The sequence below is a fragment of the Natator depressus genome, chromosome 20 (genome assembly GCF_965152275.1).
Source record: "Natator depressus isolate rNatDep1 chromosome 20, rNatDep2.hap1, whole genome shotgun sequence".
In the NCBI taxonomy this organism is placed as follows: domain Eukaryota; kingdom Metazoa; phylum Chordata; order Testudines; family Cheloniidae; genus Natator; species Natator depressus.
Genome location: NC_134253.1, coordinates 1,163,643 through 1,180,219, shown reverse-complemented (window position 1 = coordinate 1,180,219; position 16,577 = coordinate 1,163,643). Strand labels below are relative to the sequence as shown.

Below are 16,577 nucleotides of genomic sequence, written 5' to 3'. Positions count from 1 at the left end.
CCCATATCCCCGGGGAAACAGCCCCCACCCCATGCTCCTCCAGGGAACCAGACACCCTGCTCCCCCCATATCCCCGGGGAAACCCCTCCCCCCCCCCCGGGGAGACAGCCCCCACCCCATGCTCCTCCAGGGAACCAGACACCCTGCTCCCCCCATATCCCCGGGGGAAACCCCTCCACCCTGGGGGAACAGCCACCCAGTGCCCCTTCTGGGAACCAGACACCCTGCACCCCAGGGGCAGTGCACCTCCACATTCCTGGGGAAACCCCTGGGAATGTAGGCTGAGCTGGAGAGCCGGCTCCTCTCTGGGCCCTCGAGCTGGTCCTTTGGTGACACCAGAGCCGAGGGTTCACCACATGGGGTGCAACCGCAGGAGATGAAATCCTGGCTCCCATGAGTCGACAGCAAAGCTCCCCACCTTCAAAGAGGCCCAGATTTCACCCTCAGCAGCTCCTCCTGCTCCTAAAGATCATGACATAGGCTCCTAGTCTGTTTATACCGCCCCTACCCCTGCTCAGCCAGGCACCATCCAAACAAACCAGGTAAATACTCCGCAGGTGCATCCTGGAGCAGGGCCTGATCAACCCCCCCAGTGCCACCTTTGCGCCAACCGTTGTCCTGTTCTGGTCCATGCGTCCCCCTCTGACCAGAGATGGGAAGTTTCACTCCTTTGGGAGGCCGGTGAGTGGAGCCAGAGGAGGGAGGGAGGGAGGGGGGTCCCTTTCCCCATTACCAGGAAGCGATTACGGCTGTTTCTTTTTGCACACAGGTAGCCGAAACGTGGCTGAACCGGAGTGCGTGGAACTTGGCCAAGCACTGAGCTTCAAGCAGAAATGTTGGAAGAGAAAACTTTTCAGCCCTTATTTAAGTTTGGCTCTGATGTGACGTGCCCCAGGGCCGCAGCTGTCAGCAGCGCTGGCGAAGTTGGAGACATCCTTGTGCAGCTTGGACTCACCCCCCGCGCCCCACGGTAATTAAGGAGCCAGAGCGTTTTTCATCAGGCAGCTTGTTAATCCTCCTACCCTGACCCAATCCCAACAGAGTAAATCCCTCTCCCTGCCGCATCAGCTGGACCAAGTACCCATCACTTCCCACCCCGAAGGATTAGCTAGCAGGGCTGGGCTCGTCCAACAGCTGCTGTGGCCAGGCCCCGCACGGCTGCATTTTTCTGTTCGGGCTGCTGCTGCGGGCTGCAGTAGCCTCCATGTTGATCCTAAAGGGCAGATCCTGAGCTGAAATTCCCAAAGTGCCACAGGTCCTGGGCTCGGCCCACTTCCTCCCCAGCATCGCTGGGCTCCCGGATCTTGCTTCCACACTGCGACTTTATGACCCACTGTTAGAGAGCTTATTCCTTCGCTCTCCCACTTCCCTGGTCCTTCTCGCATGAACAGAGAGCAACAATACCTGAAGTCCGAAGGTGCAAACAATTCGATGTTTATTGGGGTGAACTTCCAGCAAGCTTAAATACAAGTTCCTTTTTCCTTATCTTCGAATCCCAACTTACTTCCTGTTTGCCCCTAATTTATATAGTAATATTCTTAGCTATACCTTAACCAATCATTCTACTGAAATTTAACTAACCAATCCTAACATATTGTAACATGATTAGCTAACCAATTATATCCCACCACCTTAATTAGATTACACCCAGCAAAATTAATTATACAGCAGACAGAAACAATCACAGAACCAGACAGAGATTATACAGACGAACAATAGCAAAGTTGGAACTCTAATGACAAAACAATACAGAAGTGAGGATTTCACATCCCAGCTATTGATAAGTGAGTTCTTGCCAGACAGGATGCTATCAAACTAAGTTTCCTTTTACATTTTCTAGGCACTTCCCTTTCTCTGGAGGTGATAGGAATTATCAGGACAGGATTGTATTCCTAACAGCCCAATAGCACCTTCTTTCAATGTGACTAGTTTGGAATGTGAGGATGTGACTGTTCGCTTCCTGGCTTATGGCTGCCTCTGCTGCTTAGCCAAAGGCCTTAGCCTAAGAACAGGACCTCAAACAGTCACAGTAAGAGAGGGCCCTTACACCAGCAGACAGTGATTTTGATTCTTTCTTTTATACCTCTAGAACTAGCCAAGTGATAAGAATACCCCTAAATTCTTAAAGTACAGGCTTTTGCAGACAGGCCTGAATATCTATATCCTAACACCCACCTGCAGGTGACTTCAAACCCTCAAAAATAGCTGCACCAGGTGCTTTCCAAGAAGCAATTGCTTCCCAGGCGAAGAAATCACTTCTCAACCCCGTGTGGCGTTTGACTAGCCCACTGCTGGCCCGCTGAAGTCCAGCCGCCATTACTGCGGTATTTGCTGCCTTGCCCTTTGGTCTCCTTTACCCTGTGCTGGGGAGAAGTACGAACCTACAGCTCAGAGGTCCCCCTCATGGAGACCTGCTGCTTTTAGCGCACACTGTGCATCCCCCCGAACCGTTAGGCTGTCTGAACGTGGGGTCTCGGGTCACATGGCCCCTCTGGGGACCCGAGCTCTTGGGCACAGACTGGCCCAGAGCCACTGTGACGATGTGACGCAGCAGGGAGGGGGGAGTGTTGACCTGGGAATGTGCCCTGGGGACGGGAGACCTGAGAGCCTGTCACCTGAGCCAGGAGGGGGAGGGGGAGGTGACACCTCTGCCCAGGAATGTGGACGGAGGCTGCAGCAGGGAACCTGCTCGGTGGGTTTAGTTTCAGTTTGGGGCTGGGTGGAGGAACACAGGGAACCCCAGGGCTGGGGTCTAAGCTCCCTGCTCCCCCAGAAGGATTTCACTGAGGGGTCCTGGGTGTCCCCACAAGCTCTGTTTTGGACTGTGTTCCTGTTGTCCAATAAACCTTCTGTTTTACTGGCTGGCTGAGAGTCTCAGTGAATCCCAGGAAGAGGGGTGCAGGGCCTGGACTCCCCCACACTCCGTGACAGCCACCTCTTGCGTCCCTGCTGTGGCAGCAGAGAAGAATTTAAAGCCAGAATTCTCAACAGCAGCCACCGATAAGGGAGATTTCACCTTTTTGTCCAACTTCTCCCACAGGTGCTGAGCACCCACAGCTCCCATTGGCCTCCCTGGTGGGCGCTCAGCAAGCCTGAAAACCAGGCCCCAGGCAGGGCTCCTAAGGCAGCCAAACACGAGCGACTACCAGACTCTGGGTCCATTGAGTCCCATTGCTAGGGCTGTGGGAGTGGGATTTAAACATCCTCCAGGAGCTGACCTGAGACCTGCTGCAATCGTCTGAGAGCAGGCTGAGGAGCCATCGTGGCTGGTTACCACCTGGGGACGACCAGCCCAGGCTGGATCCCAACCTGCGGTACGGCTGCAAGAGGCACCACATCCTGTTAGCCCGGCTGGTCAAGCAGAGGAACTTGGGAAACCTGTTTCACCCTCAGGAATGATCTGGCCCAGGGAAGGGGCCCACACGCAGGCCAGAATTCTCAAGGACTGGGCCCAGGGCTCTTTGGAGAATCTGGCTGTCGATATCCCCATGGGACCTGAGCGTTCTGGAGGGGACCATGGCCCTGAGCCCTCCCGTCAGCATCGGGTTTTTCCCATTCCTCTGCCCTTCACCCAGCAACTGTTCTCACTTCACCGGGCCCCATACGACTCACGCAGCCCCTTGGTAAGAACACGTGAGCACACAGAGAGCTCTGATGTGAAACCAGTTTATTAGTGGACTCAGAGAACCCCACACGCTCATCTCCGCCTCTGGAGCAGAAGCGCTCGCGCACCAAGGACTGGGCTTTACTGCTGGGATGCACCCGGGCAGTCAGCAAAGCCTGGATCTGATCGAGGTGACGCTACTAGAGCGGGGGGAGACGCTCTCGACAATCCGAGAGAAGGAACAAAGAGAAGGCCCAGGCCAGTGTTTATTACGCCCAGAGTACGAGATCCACAGAACACAGACAGGTCAGTTTCTAAACACAGGGTGTCTGTAACAAACATGTGGGCGTCAGTCTCCATGAGAGAGGAAGTGGGGACGGGGGTGTAAGTGTGTTGAAGAGACAGGGTTTGGAGATCTCACCCCACTTTACACAGAGCTCTGGGCTGCTCAGTTTTCTTTTAGCAGCCAGGAAGAATGAAGGGGGTGTTTTCAAGGTGTTGGCAGTGCAGTGAGGTCGCTGGACAACACACACAAGCTCTAGCTCCTGTGTGCCCAAGTAGACGTAGCTACTGGCCCCTCTGACGGCATGTTGTGCGGGGACAGAGCCGGCAGGAACAGGAAGCAACTGCCACTCTTTCACGGCACTCACGTCTCCGGCCAGCCCAGCCTCTCTCCACAGCAGCCACTCTCACCACAGTGGCCGCACGTCAGACGTGGACTTGGTTTAAGGTGACTGACTAGGGAATATGGGTTTTAGTGGCTGGGCAAGTGCCCAGCTGCGCCCCTGTATTTTCGGGAAGGGGCTTTATGAAGCTTAGCAAAGACTATCTGCTTACCCCGTGTGCTCTTCGACCACCGGCAGCATTCTCCCCCTTTCCCAGACGGAGGGAGAGGCAGAGATGGGCCTTGCCTCATGGGCACCCACAGAGACTCCTGACTGCTGTTCTAACCGTGGCTGTGGGGGGTCACAGCTGCTCTGCTGAGGGCAATTCTTTCCCCACTGTTACAACAAGACAGTGTTAAAGGCAGAGAAATACAATCCCTGACTCGCCCACCAGCCAGAGGTTACTGCTCTATTGTTCAAGCCTGTGTAAAGCCCCTCTCCAAACAGACGGGGGAGAAAGAGGAGGGGCCCTGTCCAGGAATTCACAATCCCACTCAGATGAAACAAGGCAGCAGCAGTCCCAGTGCCAGGCAGTGCAGGGACGAGGGTCCATACGGGAACTGGGGCTTCAGGAGGGATCTGAGGGAGGAAAGGGAGACCGGGGGAGGGGAGCTGACAGGCCAGCTGCAATATAGGCCACCTGGCACAAGGAGCAGTTTTGCTGTCATTTCAGTTCGCAGCCCCAGGTGACCCCCACATAGGGAGATTCACAATTAAGGGCCAGCCCAAGTCCAGCCTGCAGAAAGCTTCCGTCGGAAATGTACAGATGAAAGGGAGGGGTCTAAGCAGAGAGGCCTGCCCGGGCAAATACCCGCTGGGACCGTGCTCTGAGACGATTCTACTTGCCAGGACACCCTGGGTCATCCTGTGTGATAGGGAGCAGAAAGGTGCAAGCCCCCTGTCCCCAGGCCCTACAGTGCCAGCGTGTCTTTGATGAGCCGCCGCATGGTGGTGGTGACGGAGGAACCGAGGGAGTCGGTGATCTGGTAGGAGATCTTGTATAGGTAGGGTTGCACGTCCTTCAGGCCCGTGTCGAAGACGTTGTCCACCTCCGACTGGGTGGGCATTTTGGGCAGGTACTCGTGCCTGTTCATCACCTCCACAATGTTGATAATCTTCTCGCACAGTTTCTCCCCCACCTTCTCCCGGCAGATCTGCCGCTCCTGCTCGTTGGCCAGGTTCACCACATTGACCTTGATGGTCCACACCTCCCAGGGGATACACTCGTCCGAGAAGGGCCAGCGTGACTTCTTCTTCTGGTAGAACTCCAGGGAGATCTGCCCGATGCCGTCGCTGCCTGAGTATCGGAGGGCGTCCTGCGAAGAGAGCACCAGGCACAGCCAAGGTCAAGGGGCTTAGAGACACTGGGGCAACGGCCATCTGGCCAAGGCGCGACAGACAGTCCCCGGCTCTGTCCTGGACAAACCCCTATGGAATTAAGATAATTCAATACAGTTTAAGTTAAATCATACGGAATTAGGTTTAATCCATTGGGGCCCACTGTATTCAAAATGCAATGGTTTGTGTGTTGTTGTAGGGTTGAGTGTAACTTTCCTAGGGACTTGGTTAATGGAGATGTTGGGAACTTCTAAGGACTTTGAGACAATGCGTGTAAAGTGGATTTCCTAGGAAAAACCTGGGGGGTGAGGAGGATGCAATGTATAAAGGGCAGAGGGGGCCTATTCTCAGCTGAAGCTGTGATGAACTCATGACTACAGTGGAAACTCCTTGGTGGGGTGTGGAAGGACTGCCCCTGCCAGAGCCCATGTGAGAGTTGGGGTGATGTCTGGTAAGCTTGTCAGCGTGTGTGTAGAATGTGATTTCTTTGTAGTGCCTTTTTCCTTACCCTGTAGCAGTCACACCATTAACCATCTCTGCAGAGAAAGTCAGCAGGTGTGGGCAGTCTCTCTGCTGGGAATAATACAGTGAAGGCAGGCTGGAAATACCCGGCTCAGAAGGGCCTCCATCCAAGACAGACAATGGAAATACAGCTGCAGTTGCCCTGAGCTGTGACGGACCCCGCTTAGCATGGACAGAGCCCCGGCAAACACCAGTGATATGCAAGTATCAGCTCTAGCTATTTCTGCTACTCAGCTGGCCACGTCACCTGTGTCTGAACACCTCATGTACCCCCCTCCCAACAGCCATCTATGGCAGGACAGTCCAGATGGGAAACTGAGGTACAGCGAGGCTAAGTGACTTGCCCATGGTCACACATGGTCTGTGGCTGAGCAGGGATCTGAGCCCAGGTCTCCCAAGTTGCAGGGCAGCTCCTGACCACTAGGCCTAGGCCATTCCTCCCTGTCATCACAGAGGAGGAAGTTCAGACCCAGAGCTAGTTTCACCCTCGCAGCAGCTCCACTTGACTCAATTCTGCCAGGTGTACATTTGGTCTGGAGAACCCAGAATAGCAGTACCTCAAAAAGATGCCAATCCTGAAAAGCAGGAGGGCTCTTCCACAGACAATAAAAGCAGGTAAAAAACTCACGAGGCCAGCACAGCAGTGCCAAAAGCAGCCGCTACGTCTTACAAACATGAAACCCCCTGGAACTGTCTGGTGGAAAAAGCTAAGGAAGTATCTGGTAAAATGTTCGTAACTTTCCCCAGTAAGGGAACTTCCTGACTAGAGCAGGGGACTGGGCAGCAGAACCGCTGGATTTCATTCCTGGCTGTATCGCTAATTATGTGACTTTGACAGGTCACATCCTCTCCTGGTCCTCAGATCCCCCAGCTGTAAAACAGAGTAACTAACCTTCCGTGAGGGTCCATTAAACCATGTGACATGATCCCAGATCATGGACATAAGCCAAATATCTTGTCTTAGTCAAATGTTCAGAGCTGCGGGCTGAGCCACGCGCCCTCCACTCCTTCGCCTGGCAGAACAGAGCTCAGCACCTGAAACTGCTGCTGTCCAGAAGCCGTTCCCATTTAGTGGAGTGCTGCTCTTCAGGGTCTGGAGACACCGTCCATTTTCAGCAGTCTGAGATTTCTCTTTCGGAAGCCCAGCCACATAAAGTTATTACGCTGAGCAGTCTAACCATTAGCAGCCTTGTCCAGAGCTAACGTGATTTTATAAAACATGAAATCGAACTGCAAAGCTGATGACTGACCTCATCACTGCAAATTACGGCAAGCAAAGCACTGGAAACAAGTGGCTGCTGGTGGCACGTCCGTCATAAAACCAGGCCAAATCAACCAGGGCACAAGAAACAAAATGTGGAAACACTTTTAAAGGGGGTTTGAGAGGTGCAGTCACTCACGTGGACTAGACACGCCTGGGAAAAGGAACACAGCTCCTTGTTGGATGGGCACCCTGCAGTTTGCGAATTCCCAAACCCCCGGCTCGTCCCAGCTGCCAGCTGCCTATGGCAATGACTCCAGAATTGCTAAGCCGGGGCAGTCCAGGAGCAGAAAACATAAAGGGAAGTTTAAATTTTGTGCTTTGCAACCTTCATCGCTTTCCTTGATTATTAAGGAGGATTGTAAGTTCCTAGGGCTGGAAATCCAGGATGGGGCTGTCATATCGAACACTCTATAGATGATAAAGTATTTGAACAGCGATGGTTTGAGTTGACATCCAGTCTCTCCACAACCCAGATATTACTGCTTCCCATGACCTTTTCAGCAGGATTTAGGACACTGTGGTTCATAACGCAGAAAACTCAAGGGATGATTTGTTCCCTAAATCTCCCTCGTTAAAATTCACCGCAACATATGTCTTGGATTTAATTCCACAGAAACCCTGTCACAATCTGACCATCCCCAATATAGCCTCTAAATTAGCTGGGGCACAAATCACATTGAATAGGCATTAGGAGATGGACAGTATCTAGGCCCCGTTGCATTACACACCACGAGCTTTGAGCTGGGTGCATTATTCGCAGTAAGCATTGAGTGTGTCGGGCAAGGCGACACACAGAGAGAGCCTTAACACCATGCAGAGATGTGCCTCTCCAAATGGTACTAGGACCACAGGATACTGAACTGTCGGGGCCTCAGGTCTCCTGCCATTAACTCTCTATGGCTTGGAGGAGTCAATTTATCCAGACCTCCATCCACAGAGCCATTGCCTCTCTTTACATGTAACTACAAAATTCTCCTTTCCACTCTGATGACGCCTATGATGCTCTCTATGAAGGAGGCTGTGTAGCCCCAAAGTGCAGGATGCTGGGTTCATTCCCAGCCCCTTGCAATGGAGTATTTTCCTACCCCAGATGACTTTACACTTAAATGTCTTTTCCCTGGAGAATTTCCAAGCACTTAGCCTCACCACACCCCTGTCACACCCACTCATTGCTGGGGTTAGCTGATTTACAGAGGAAGAATGCAATGCACTGAGGACGTGTTTTCATTACAGAGTTTACCTGCGTGATTGGCACCTGAGAGTTAGCCTAGTCGAGGAGCGAGTGGCCCCACTGCAATCCCTTTTTCCGTTTCTGTGTCCTCACTGGTTCTGCACTCGCCCAGGGGGCCCGGGGACATATCCCAGGGTTCCCTGTGCTGAGACTCTAGGATTCCTTCCCAGGCCAACTGAGGGAGACCTGGTCTGTCCTTTGGGGTGGAAATGTGGGAAGGGCGCTGGAGGACTATCAGCACTCGAACTATTCAGCTTGCATCCTTACTGCAGAATAAGCAGGTTCCAGCTAGGGCTCTCACCCACCCTCCCAGCTGGGTCAGCTTGCCCAGGCTTAAAACATCTCCAGACCTGTGGCAGAGGCTCTTCTGGGTGGATGGCAGGCGGCTGGGTTAAAACCCTGGGGGAGAGCCTAGGTTAACCGTGCAGCGAAGACGCATCCTGGGAGGTTAAGGCCAAGACCTCTTATGCGGAGTACCTTGCTTTCAATGCCCTGGGCCTGCTTCATAGCAGGGCTAAGGGCTTGCAGCTCCACCAACCCCTGCTGGGATTTCTGGTCCACACATCCTCTGAGAAGTCAGCCAAGGTGACTGGCTCCAAGCTCTTTACCTTGAATTCCCCAACGGCCTTTCTCAGCGCTCGGTCCAGCTCCTCGGAGGAGACCCTGGCGTAGGTGAAGTCAATGAAGTCGCAGTCGATGTCCTGCGTCCCCACCGTCCCGATGGAGTAGGTCCCCTCCTTCTTGTAGTGGAACTTGCCGGTGCTGCGGTGGAGGAGGATGGTGTGGAGCACGGCAAGCATGGCCTCCTCGATCTGGCGGCCTTCCACCGACACCTCCAGCACCTCAGCGCGACAGTTCATGGCAGTCTGCGCCCGTGGGCACGGTGTTTCCAGCTGGGGACGGCAAAGCAGAACTCTCCCTGTAACCAAGCAACAAGCCAGCACGCTGTGACTGTGGGACAGACCGCAGAAGCGGAGAGGAGGGTGGGACTGGGGTTATGGCATCGGCCTGGGACTTGGGAAATCTGGGATCAAGTTCTCAACTCTGCCACTGACTGTGGGACCTTGGCCAAGTCACTTTGCCTCCCCGTGCCCCACTTCCCTGGCTGTAAATGGAGAGAAGAACCCTCCTGTTCTCCTGCCCATATGGAGAGAGCGAACTCTTCTGGGCAGGAACAGTTCTCAGCGTGCTGCCCCAGCACGGCAGGGCTCTGTCGAGATGTCCAGGCAAAGCCGTGCCACTGACTGTCACCAGAGCAGAACAGCCGGGGCAGTCATTTGCTCACAAGCAGGGTGTGTCAATTGTTGGTGCAAGCAGGGCCCCAGGAATCACGTGATCTGAGTTCCATTCCAGACTCAGCCACAGACTTGCTTGGTGGCCAGGGGCAAGGCCCGGCCTCCCTGTTCCTCAGCTCACTGCTCTGCAATGTGCGGGTAACCCTCACCCTTCCTTGCCCCCAGCCAGACAGTGCATGGCACAGGCTGACACTTGAGAGAGGGAATACTACATTTTCCCCTTTCGTTGGAACTTGCACCTTTCATCAGAGGATCTCAGCACGCTCTGCAACCATGAACTAAGCCTCCCAACCCCGCTGTGTGCTAGGCAATTTCCCCACCTGTGAAATGGGGATGAGGGTAACTGAGGCACAGGGATGTGACGAACTCAGGCTCACATAGCAAGAAAGGAGAAAAGCTCTGAATAAATCGAGCCCTTGCTCTAACCACAACAACACACTGCCTCGGGATGGCTGCTTGAACACGTATTTTTGCGGTTATTCTCGTAAAGAATATTTTTACCGTGGGGGAATACTTCTTTTTTGTAGAAAGTATTATAACCCCACAGGTCAGGGGGCTAAATGAATGGCAACGGACGGTGATAACGAATAACCGTTCCCGTCCTTTGGTCTCACATGCCTAGGGTGCCACCCGAAACAACCTGGGGATCTTCCAAGTCTTGCAAAACATTGCGGAGATCTACGGAGATGTGTCCGCAGACGGCCATGTGTCAGCTTGACGTTAAACCTCCGGGGGACCTGGGGATTGGGAGACTATTTCTGCTGTGGAAAGCCAAAGCAATCAGGCTCACAACCATGCGTGTAAAAGAAGTCTGTCTGTAATGACAGCAGAGACTGCCCTCTAGTGATTCTGATTTAAGGTGACACAAACACCCTTCTCTTATTTAAAAAATGGGGGGAGGCGATTTGAGAGGCCCTGGGTACTCCAGACCAAACAATATTCCGTGTTACCGCCCCTCCCAGAAAGACGATTTCATTAACAGGTTTCAGAGTAACAGCTGGGTTAGTCTGTATTCGCAAAAAGAAAAGAAGGACTTATGGCCCCTTAGAGACTAACCAATTTATTTGAGCATGAGCTTTCGTGAGGGCTCAGCTAGTACCAGGAAAGTCGGTTTTAACAACCAGCTGGTGAGGTGTCCACAGACTGGCGACGACACGCAGAGCCAGACTGAAGCCTTTTAAAAAAACACCCCGTGCCTGCATTAGCAAGAGAACGAGTCTTTACATCAGGGTTACAGGACACTGCGTCCCCTGTCCAGCAGCGGTGACAGCTGATGAGCGATCCGCTAGCTGGGGGAGAGCCAAGCAAGGCGCGCTAGACAGACGGGGCGGCCCGCGGGTGTCCAGCGGACTCCGCTGGGACGGGTGTGGACAGGAATGGCGAGTTAGGCCCTGGCGAGGTCTCAGGCACAGCTGTAATGCACAGCAGGTCAGGAGTGTGTTGACCCGGGAAGGAGGAGAGAGAACTGGGCCAGGAGCCGCGAAGAACCTCCCCCGGCTCGCTCCTCTGCTACAGGTCAGGGATCCACACCGGAATATTGCTAGGTTTGCTCCCTGGCTTATGACACCAGGGAGACGGCCCTTCGCCCGTGCGTGCCTCAGTTTCCCCACCCCACGACAGGCTCGTACAGAGCGGGAGGATGAGTCCAGCGGCGTCTACCCAGCGCTCGGAGATCCTGGGGCGGCCGGACGGGGCTGAGACGGGCAGCGTGACCACTTCGGGGCGCTCCCACGTCACGGGGGGAAACACCCCCCATCTCCTCCCAGTGTCGCCACGGGACCCTCACCCCCGCTGCAGGCCAGCCGGAGCAACGCACGGACGCCGCCGACTCCTGCTCAGGGGGGGATCCCCGCGAACCCAGGCGTCCGGGCCCTGGCTTCCCGCAGGAGGCGACTATGTCACAGGACCCCGCTCACAGGGCCCCGGCCGGAGCCCGGGGGGGGCGGGAGATTGGGGGGGGCCCGGCCGGAGCGGGGTGGGCAAGGGGGGGCGAGAAATGGGGGGGGCCCGGCCGGAGCCGGGGGGGGCGGGAAATGGGGGGGGCCCGGCCGGAGCCGGGGGGGGCGAGAAATGGGGGGGGCCCGGCCGGAGCGGGGGGGGCCCGGCCGCAGCGGGGGGGCAGTTGGGGGACCGGGGGGGGGACCTGCCTCCCCCCGACTCACCTGCCACCGAAGCTGGCCACGGCCCCGCCTTCGCCCGGAATGAACCATCCCCGCCCGGCACAGGGGGGAGGCGAGACCTTGGAACGTCCCATCCCAGGGAACGGGGAGCGTGGAATAGACCATCTGCGATGGGGGGGCAAACTTTCTCTGAATCCCCACCAAGCCCCCCCTTTTCTAGCACAATCACTTGAAAGAGTGGGAATACAGCATTTGTTTTTGTTTCTTTTTTGTTTTCGAACCCCCCCAAACAAAACAAATGTGTTAAAGAATCCCCCCCTCCAACTCTGACTTGGTTCGTTCCGAAAGAAAGACCAACCAAAGAGCGCCCCACTTCCTCGGGCGGGAGGCAGCATTGGCTCTCGGCTTCCCCCTGCCTTGGCGGACTCCCAGGGCGGCGTTACTGCAGCTGCAAACGTGTGCAGCGCCCAGCCCCTCCACGTGGGTTTCTCCCCCAGCCCTGCGTGTGCTGGGGGGGGGCGTCAACATGATTTGCAGCGGGCTAGCGCTGCAGCCTCCCTCACAGGCCTGGGTCAGACCCAGACATTCCCCAGTTTGGCCTGGAGAGCAGGAGGTTTTGAGAACAATGCTGGGTTTCTGCTCCTTTGGCTCCCGGTATCTGCACTGGGGACTCGAGCTGTGTGTTCCTGGAGGTTTCCTCACATGACATAATCTTTCATTCCTGGTTTCAGAGTCGCAGCCGTGTTAGTCTGTATCCGCAAAAAGAACAGGAGGACTTGTGGCACCTCAGAGACTAACACATTTATCTGAGCATGAGCTTTCGTGAGCTACAGCTCACGTCATCGGATGCATGAATTCCTGGAGACCCCGGGACAATCCTGGAGAGTTGGCAACCCTACCTGGGTCACATGCCCTGCTTTTTCTCTGCAAACCTGGGGAAGGGGTTGGGGTCTCGGAGAAGGGGAGGGTCTAGGGTGTTTGGTTTTGTGCAATTAGAAATTTGGCAATCCTAGCTGAGAATCCCATGAGTCCAGGATCTGGGGCTGTAGGAAATACACCAAATATTGCCAGCATTAGCAACCCTGAACATTATTTATACAGGGCCTCAGACGACCACCCGCTCCAAGGAAATAAAGCACAAACTGTTTGCAAAAATACAAGGTAGCTTAATTTTTAGAGGGAGATGTTCTGTCTTTTGCTCTTTAAACAACGCCGTGAAGAAAGCCCACTGCCACAGTCGATCCCAAGCCACCAGGCTCACTAAACCTGTCACACCCAACCCCACATACGCTGCTGCTCTGGGGCTTCAACAACACAGAGAGCACCCCTAGCAGGCTTACACATGATTTAAACACTACAGAAGAGGTTCTTACTTGCGATGCAAACTCCTACATTTGCATCCAAACCAGGCTTTTACAAAGCTGCCCTTAGGAGGAGGAGAAACTCAAGTTTCTTTCTACCTGGGGCTGGATTGTGCAGGCCTCACTCAAGCAAGAGTCCTGCTGAAACCAGTGGGAGCTTTGCCTGGGGTCAAGCCTTTGCTGAGTCCATTCTCTCTCCCCCGAGCACAGTGCAGGGGGAGAGAGGCGCTGTGCGTCTGAGCCGGGACAGCCCTGGTATCGTGTCAAATATTCTCCCCGGTCCGCCTCAAACTGGGTGTCATCTCTCACTTGCTCTGTTGGGCAAATAGCACCAGCAAGAGTGTATGCTATCGCTGTCCTGCTGGGCTGTTTATACGTGGTGCCTGAACGGGCTATTCCTGGCGCTGAGCTCCGGGCTGCCCGTCAGAGTGGTCATTCCGACGGGAGCCCTCCCATCCCGCGGTGAAGCTCTGTCTGAGGGTGTGATCCGGGGAAGGGACGTCATGGTTGGGTGCGGGCCCCAGACTCGCCCTTCCTCCCCTGCTACCGTGTCCTTACACTGGGGTCACTTTTATTTTTATTTTTTACACTGAGGAAGAAGGTTGAGCCTGTGGATAAACCACAGCCTGGGAGTCAGACCTCCTGGGTTCTAGGCCCAGGACTGGGAGTGGGGCCCACTCATTAGCACAGGGAGAACTGGAGCCAGGAGCCCCGCATTCTCCTTCTGCCTTGCCCAGGGACTTGTAGGACCTATGGCAAATCGATTTGCCACGCTGTGTGCCTCAGTTTCCCCACAGGACTAGGAATAACTGGATGGTATTTCTCAAGAGCGTTAAGATCATTCAGTGGAAGGAGCCAGTTTCAAAGGGCGGTTGCTTGCAGAGTTATGTTCTTAGAGCACGAGCATCTCCTGCAAGCTGCCGAGGGCGCTGTTGCAGAGAGGAAGAACTTGGCTGGAGTATATATGAGCGAGCTTTGGACACAGCTCCCAAGGGGTCAGAGAGCAGCCTGGGCCCACAGGATGGGATGCCTGTAGGATCGGAGATGGGGCCCCTGCAGGGGCAGTGTAGCCAGCTGGTCTTTCCAATGCGGCACAGTCCACACCAGGCGTTAGGGGACCCGGAGTCTGATTCTCGGTTGCCCTGCTGCGCCCCTTGGATTATTTACACTAGTGCAGGGTGGGTGTGAGCTGCTGCCACTTTGCACAGGCCCAGATAACGGCACCTGATGCAGGGCAATGGAAAAGTGGGCCTCAGTGTGCTGGGGACCTAGAAGAGCCATGGGGTCTGGCTGTGGCCAGCATCAGGCTCTCTTTGCGTTCACTACGGCTGAGCCGTTTCCTCCACCCCGAGCAGAGACAGTGACAATGACCAGGCATCCGGCTCCGCCAGCCCCTGGCAGGTGCAAGAGCTCAACGCCATGAGCTCAGCACCTGGCGCTTAGACACTGGTGGGTGGGTGGGTACGGGGCTGTCCAATGCAGAGGCCGGGTGTGCGCTCATCTTGTAGCTGGGACGACCGTGCAGCCCTACGGCCTGGTTCCCCCCCCTCACCCAGCCACAGGCCTTCAGAGGGGGCCAGTGTCAGTGGCTGCCCAGGCCTGGGGCGATGCAGAGGCAGGGATGGGCGTTGGAAGCTGGGCTGTTGGATTCTTTTAGTTAGAAATGCCGACGTTGGGCCTGCCAGGAGGGACTGAGAGCCCCAGGAAGAATGCTGGCCTGTATAAATAGCCCTGGGGTGAGGAGAGCCTGGGTTTAACAAGTGTGCCAGGGGATGGATTTCACTGGGGCGCTGCCAAGGCCAAAGGAATTCGGGTGCCATCGCCGCAGGGAGCGCTGCCCCGGCTGGGAAGAGGACAGGCCCTGCGCTGGGCTGGAGGAAAGTCCAGGACAGGCCCCCCAGCGTGGAGCTGCCAGCGAGTGGGCCGAGGTGCCGGCTGCTAGCCCTGAGGGAGGCTTTGTTGGTGGCTCACTGAAGGCAGAGAACTGGACTCGCTCGCCCCCATCACCACCAGAGCAGCTTTAGTGCATTCACCTACCCATCTCCCTTGGGCAATTTTCCAGACCCCCCCTATTTGCTATTTTCCCGCCACCCTCCCTGCTACGACAAAAATACTGAACAGTTTCACAGTCCCCCATCTTGCACGCCCCCCGTCACAAGTGGGTAGCGGGTTATTCCCCCTGAAGTGGATCAGTATTAGCCCCATTTCAGAGACGGGGATACCGAGGCACATGGCGACTTTAAAAGAGTCGGCTAAGGTCACAGAATGAGACGTTGTCAGAGCTGGGCCTGGAACGCAGATTCCCTGATGCCAGCTCCCTGGGCATAGCCCATTACCGACATCCCAAGCTTCCTGTTTGTGTTACTGATTGGCACAGTCCCGAGCACAACAGGCCCTGATCCTTGTCTAGCACCACCCAGTGCCAGAGCTCCCACCCTCCCTGGGCAGCCACCACTGGGGGGCGACAGTCACACACGCTGGAGAAGGTCTGGCAGCTTTTTCACTTGTGGGCAAAAGCCCTGGAGGTCTCAGTTCACTTCCCACCTCTACCACAGACTCCCTGTGTGCCCTGGGTTTGTAAAATGGGTCTGAGTCCTTTTCTCCAGCCCTGTGGCTTGCGAGCTCCGCGGGGCCCAGCAGCTCTCAGCATGGTCTGGGCAGCACCTTGCCCAGCGGGGCTCTGTCCAGGTGCATCGTTACCCTGTGCCAGTCCTGCTGTGGCCGCAGTTCTGCAAGGCGCAGCCCTGCTCTCAGGAGACGCAATACAGCTACCAAGCCGCAGAGCGGAGGAAAACGTCTCTCATGCAGCATTGAGACGTTCGGCAGGTTGCAGCAGGGCCGGATAAGAGCGGCTCAGATTTACTTCTGAAAGCTTTTTCCAAAGGTACCAACCCGGGCTACAGCTGTCCTGGCCTCACGCATGCCTGCCACAGCCTGGAGCCCTGGTCCCCAGGGCAGCAGTGATTGATTATAGTGTCAGGAGCACGGACCAAAATACCGAACTGTTGATTGCATCAGTTAAACATGACCTGCCTCTGTCCGGACACTTGAGGTGCAGCCAGTCCCTGGCTACCACTGACCCTGGGCTGCAAGCCAAGGGCCCAGCCCTGCCTCAATGGCCGTGAGTTGCAGGTGCAGGATCAGGCCCTTGGGAGCACAGGGTGAGTCATAAGCCAT

At 55.5% G+C, this 16,577-nt stretch overlaps 1 protein-coding gene across 2 annotated transcripts; it reads right to left on the bottom strand.

The window, feature by feature from the left end:
* Positions 1-1,459: 1,459 nt before the first annotated feature.
* Positions 1,460-12,163, bottom strand: ATG101 (autophagy related 101). Of its 2 annotated transcripts, none has more exons than XM_074934999.1 (3): positions 12,082-12,163; positions 9,233-9,517; positions 1,460-5,585 (listed from the first exon to the last, which is right to left on the bottom strand). In XM_074934999.1, exons 1-3 carry the CDS (start codon positions 12,127-12,129, stop codon positions 5,181-5,183), a joined length of 738 nt encoding a protein of 245 aa, XP_074791100.1. In that variant the 5' UTR covers positions 12,130-12,163; the 3' UTR covers positions 1,460-5,180. The 2 variants fall into 2 exon arrangements, with proteins under 2 accessions (XP_074791100.1, XP_074791101.1); XM_074935000.1 differs by having other exon boundaries at positions 9,233-9,543; positions 12,082-12,147.
* Between the last annotated feature and the right edge of the window lie 4,414 nt (positions 12,164-16,577).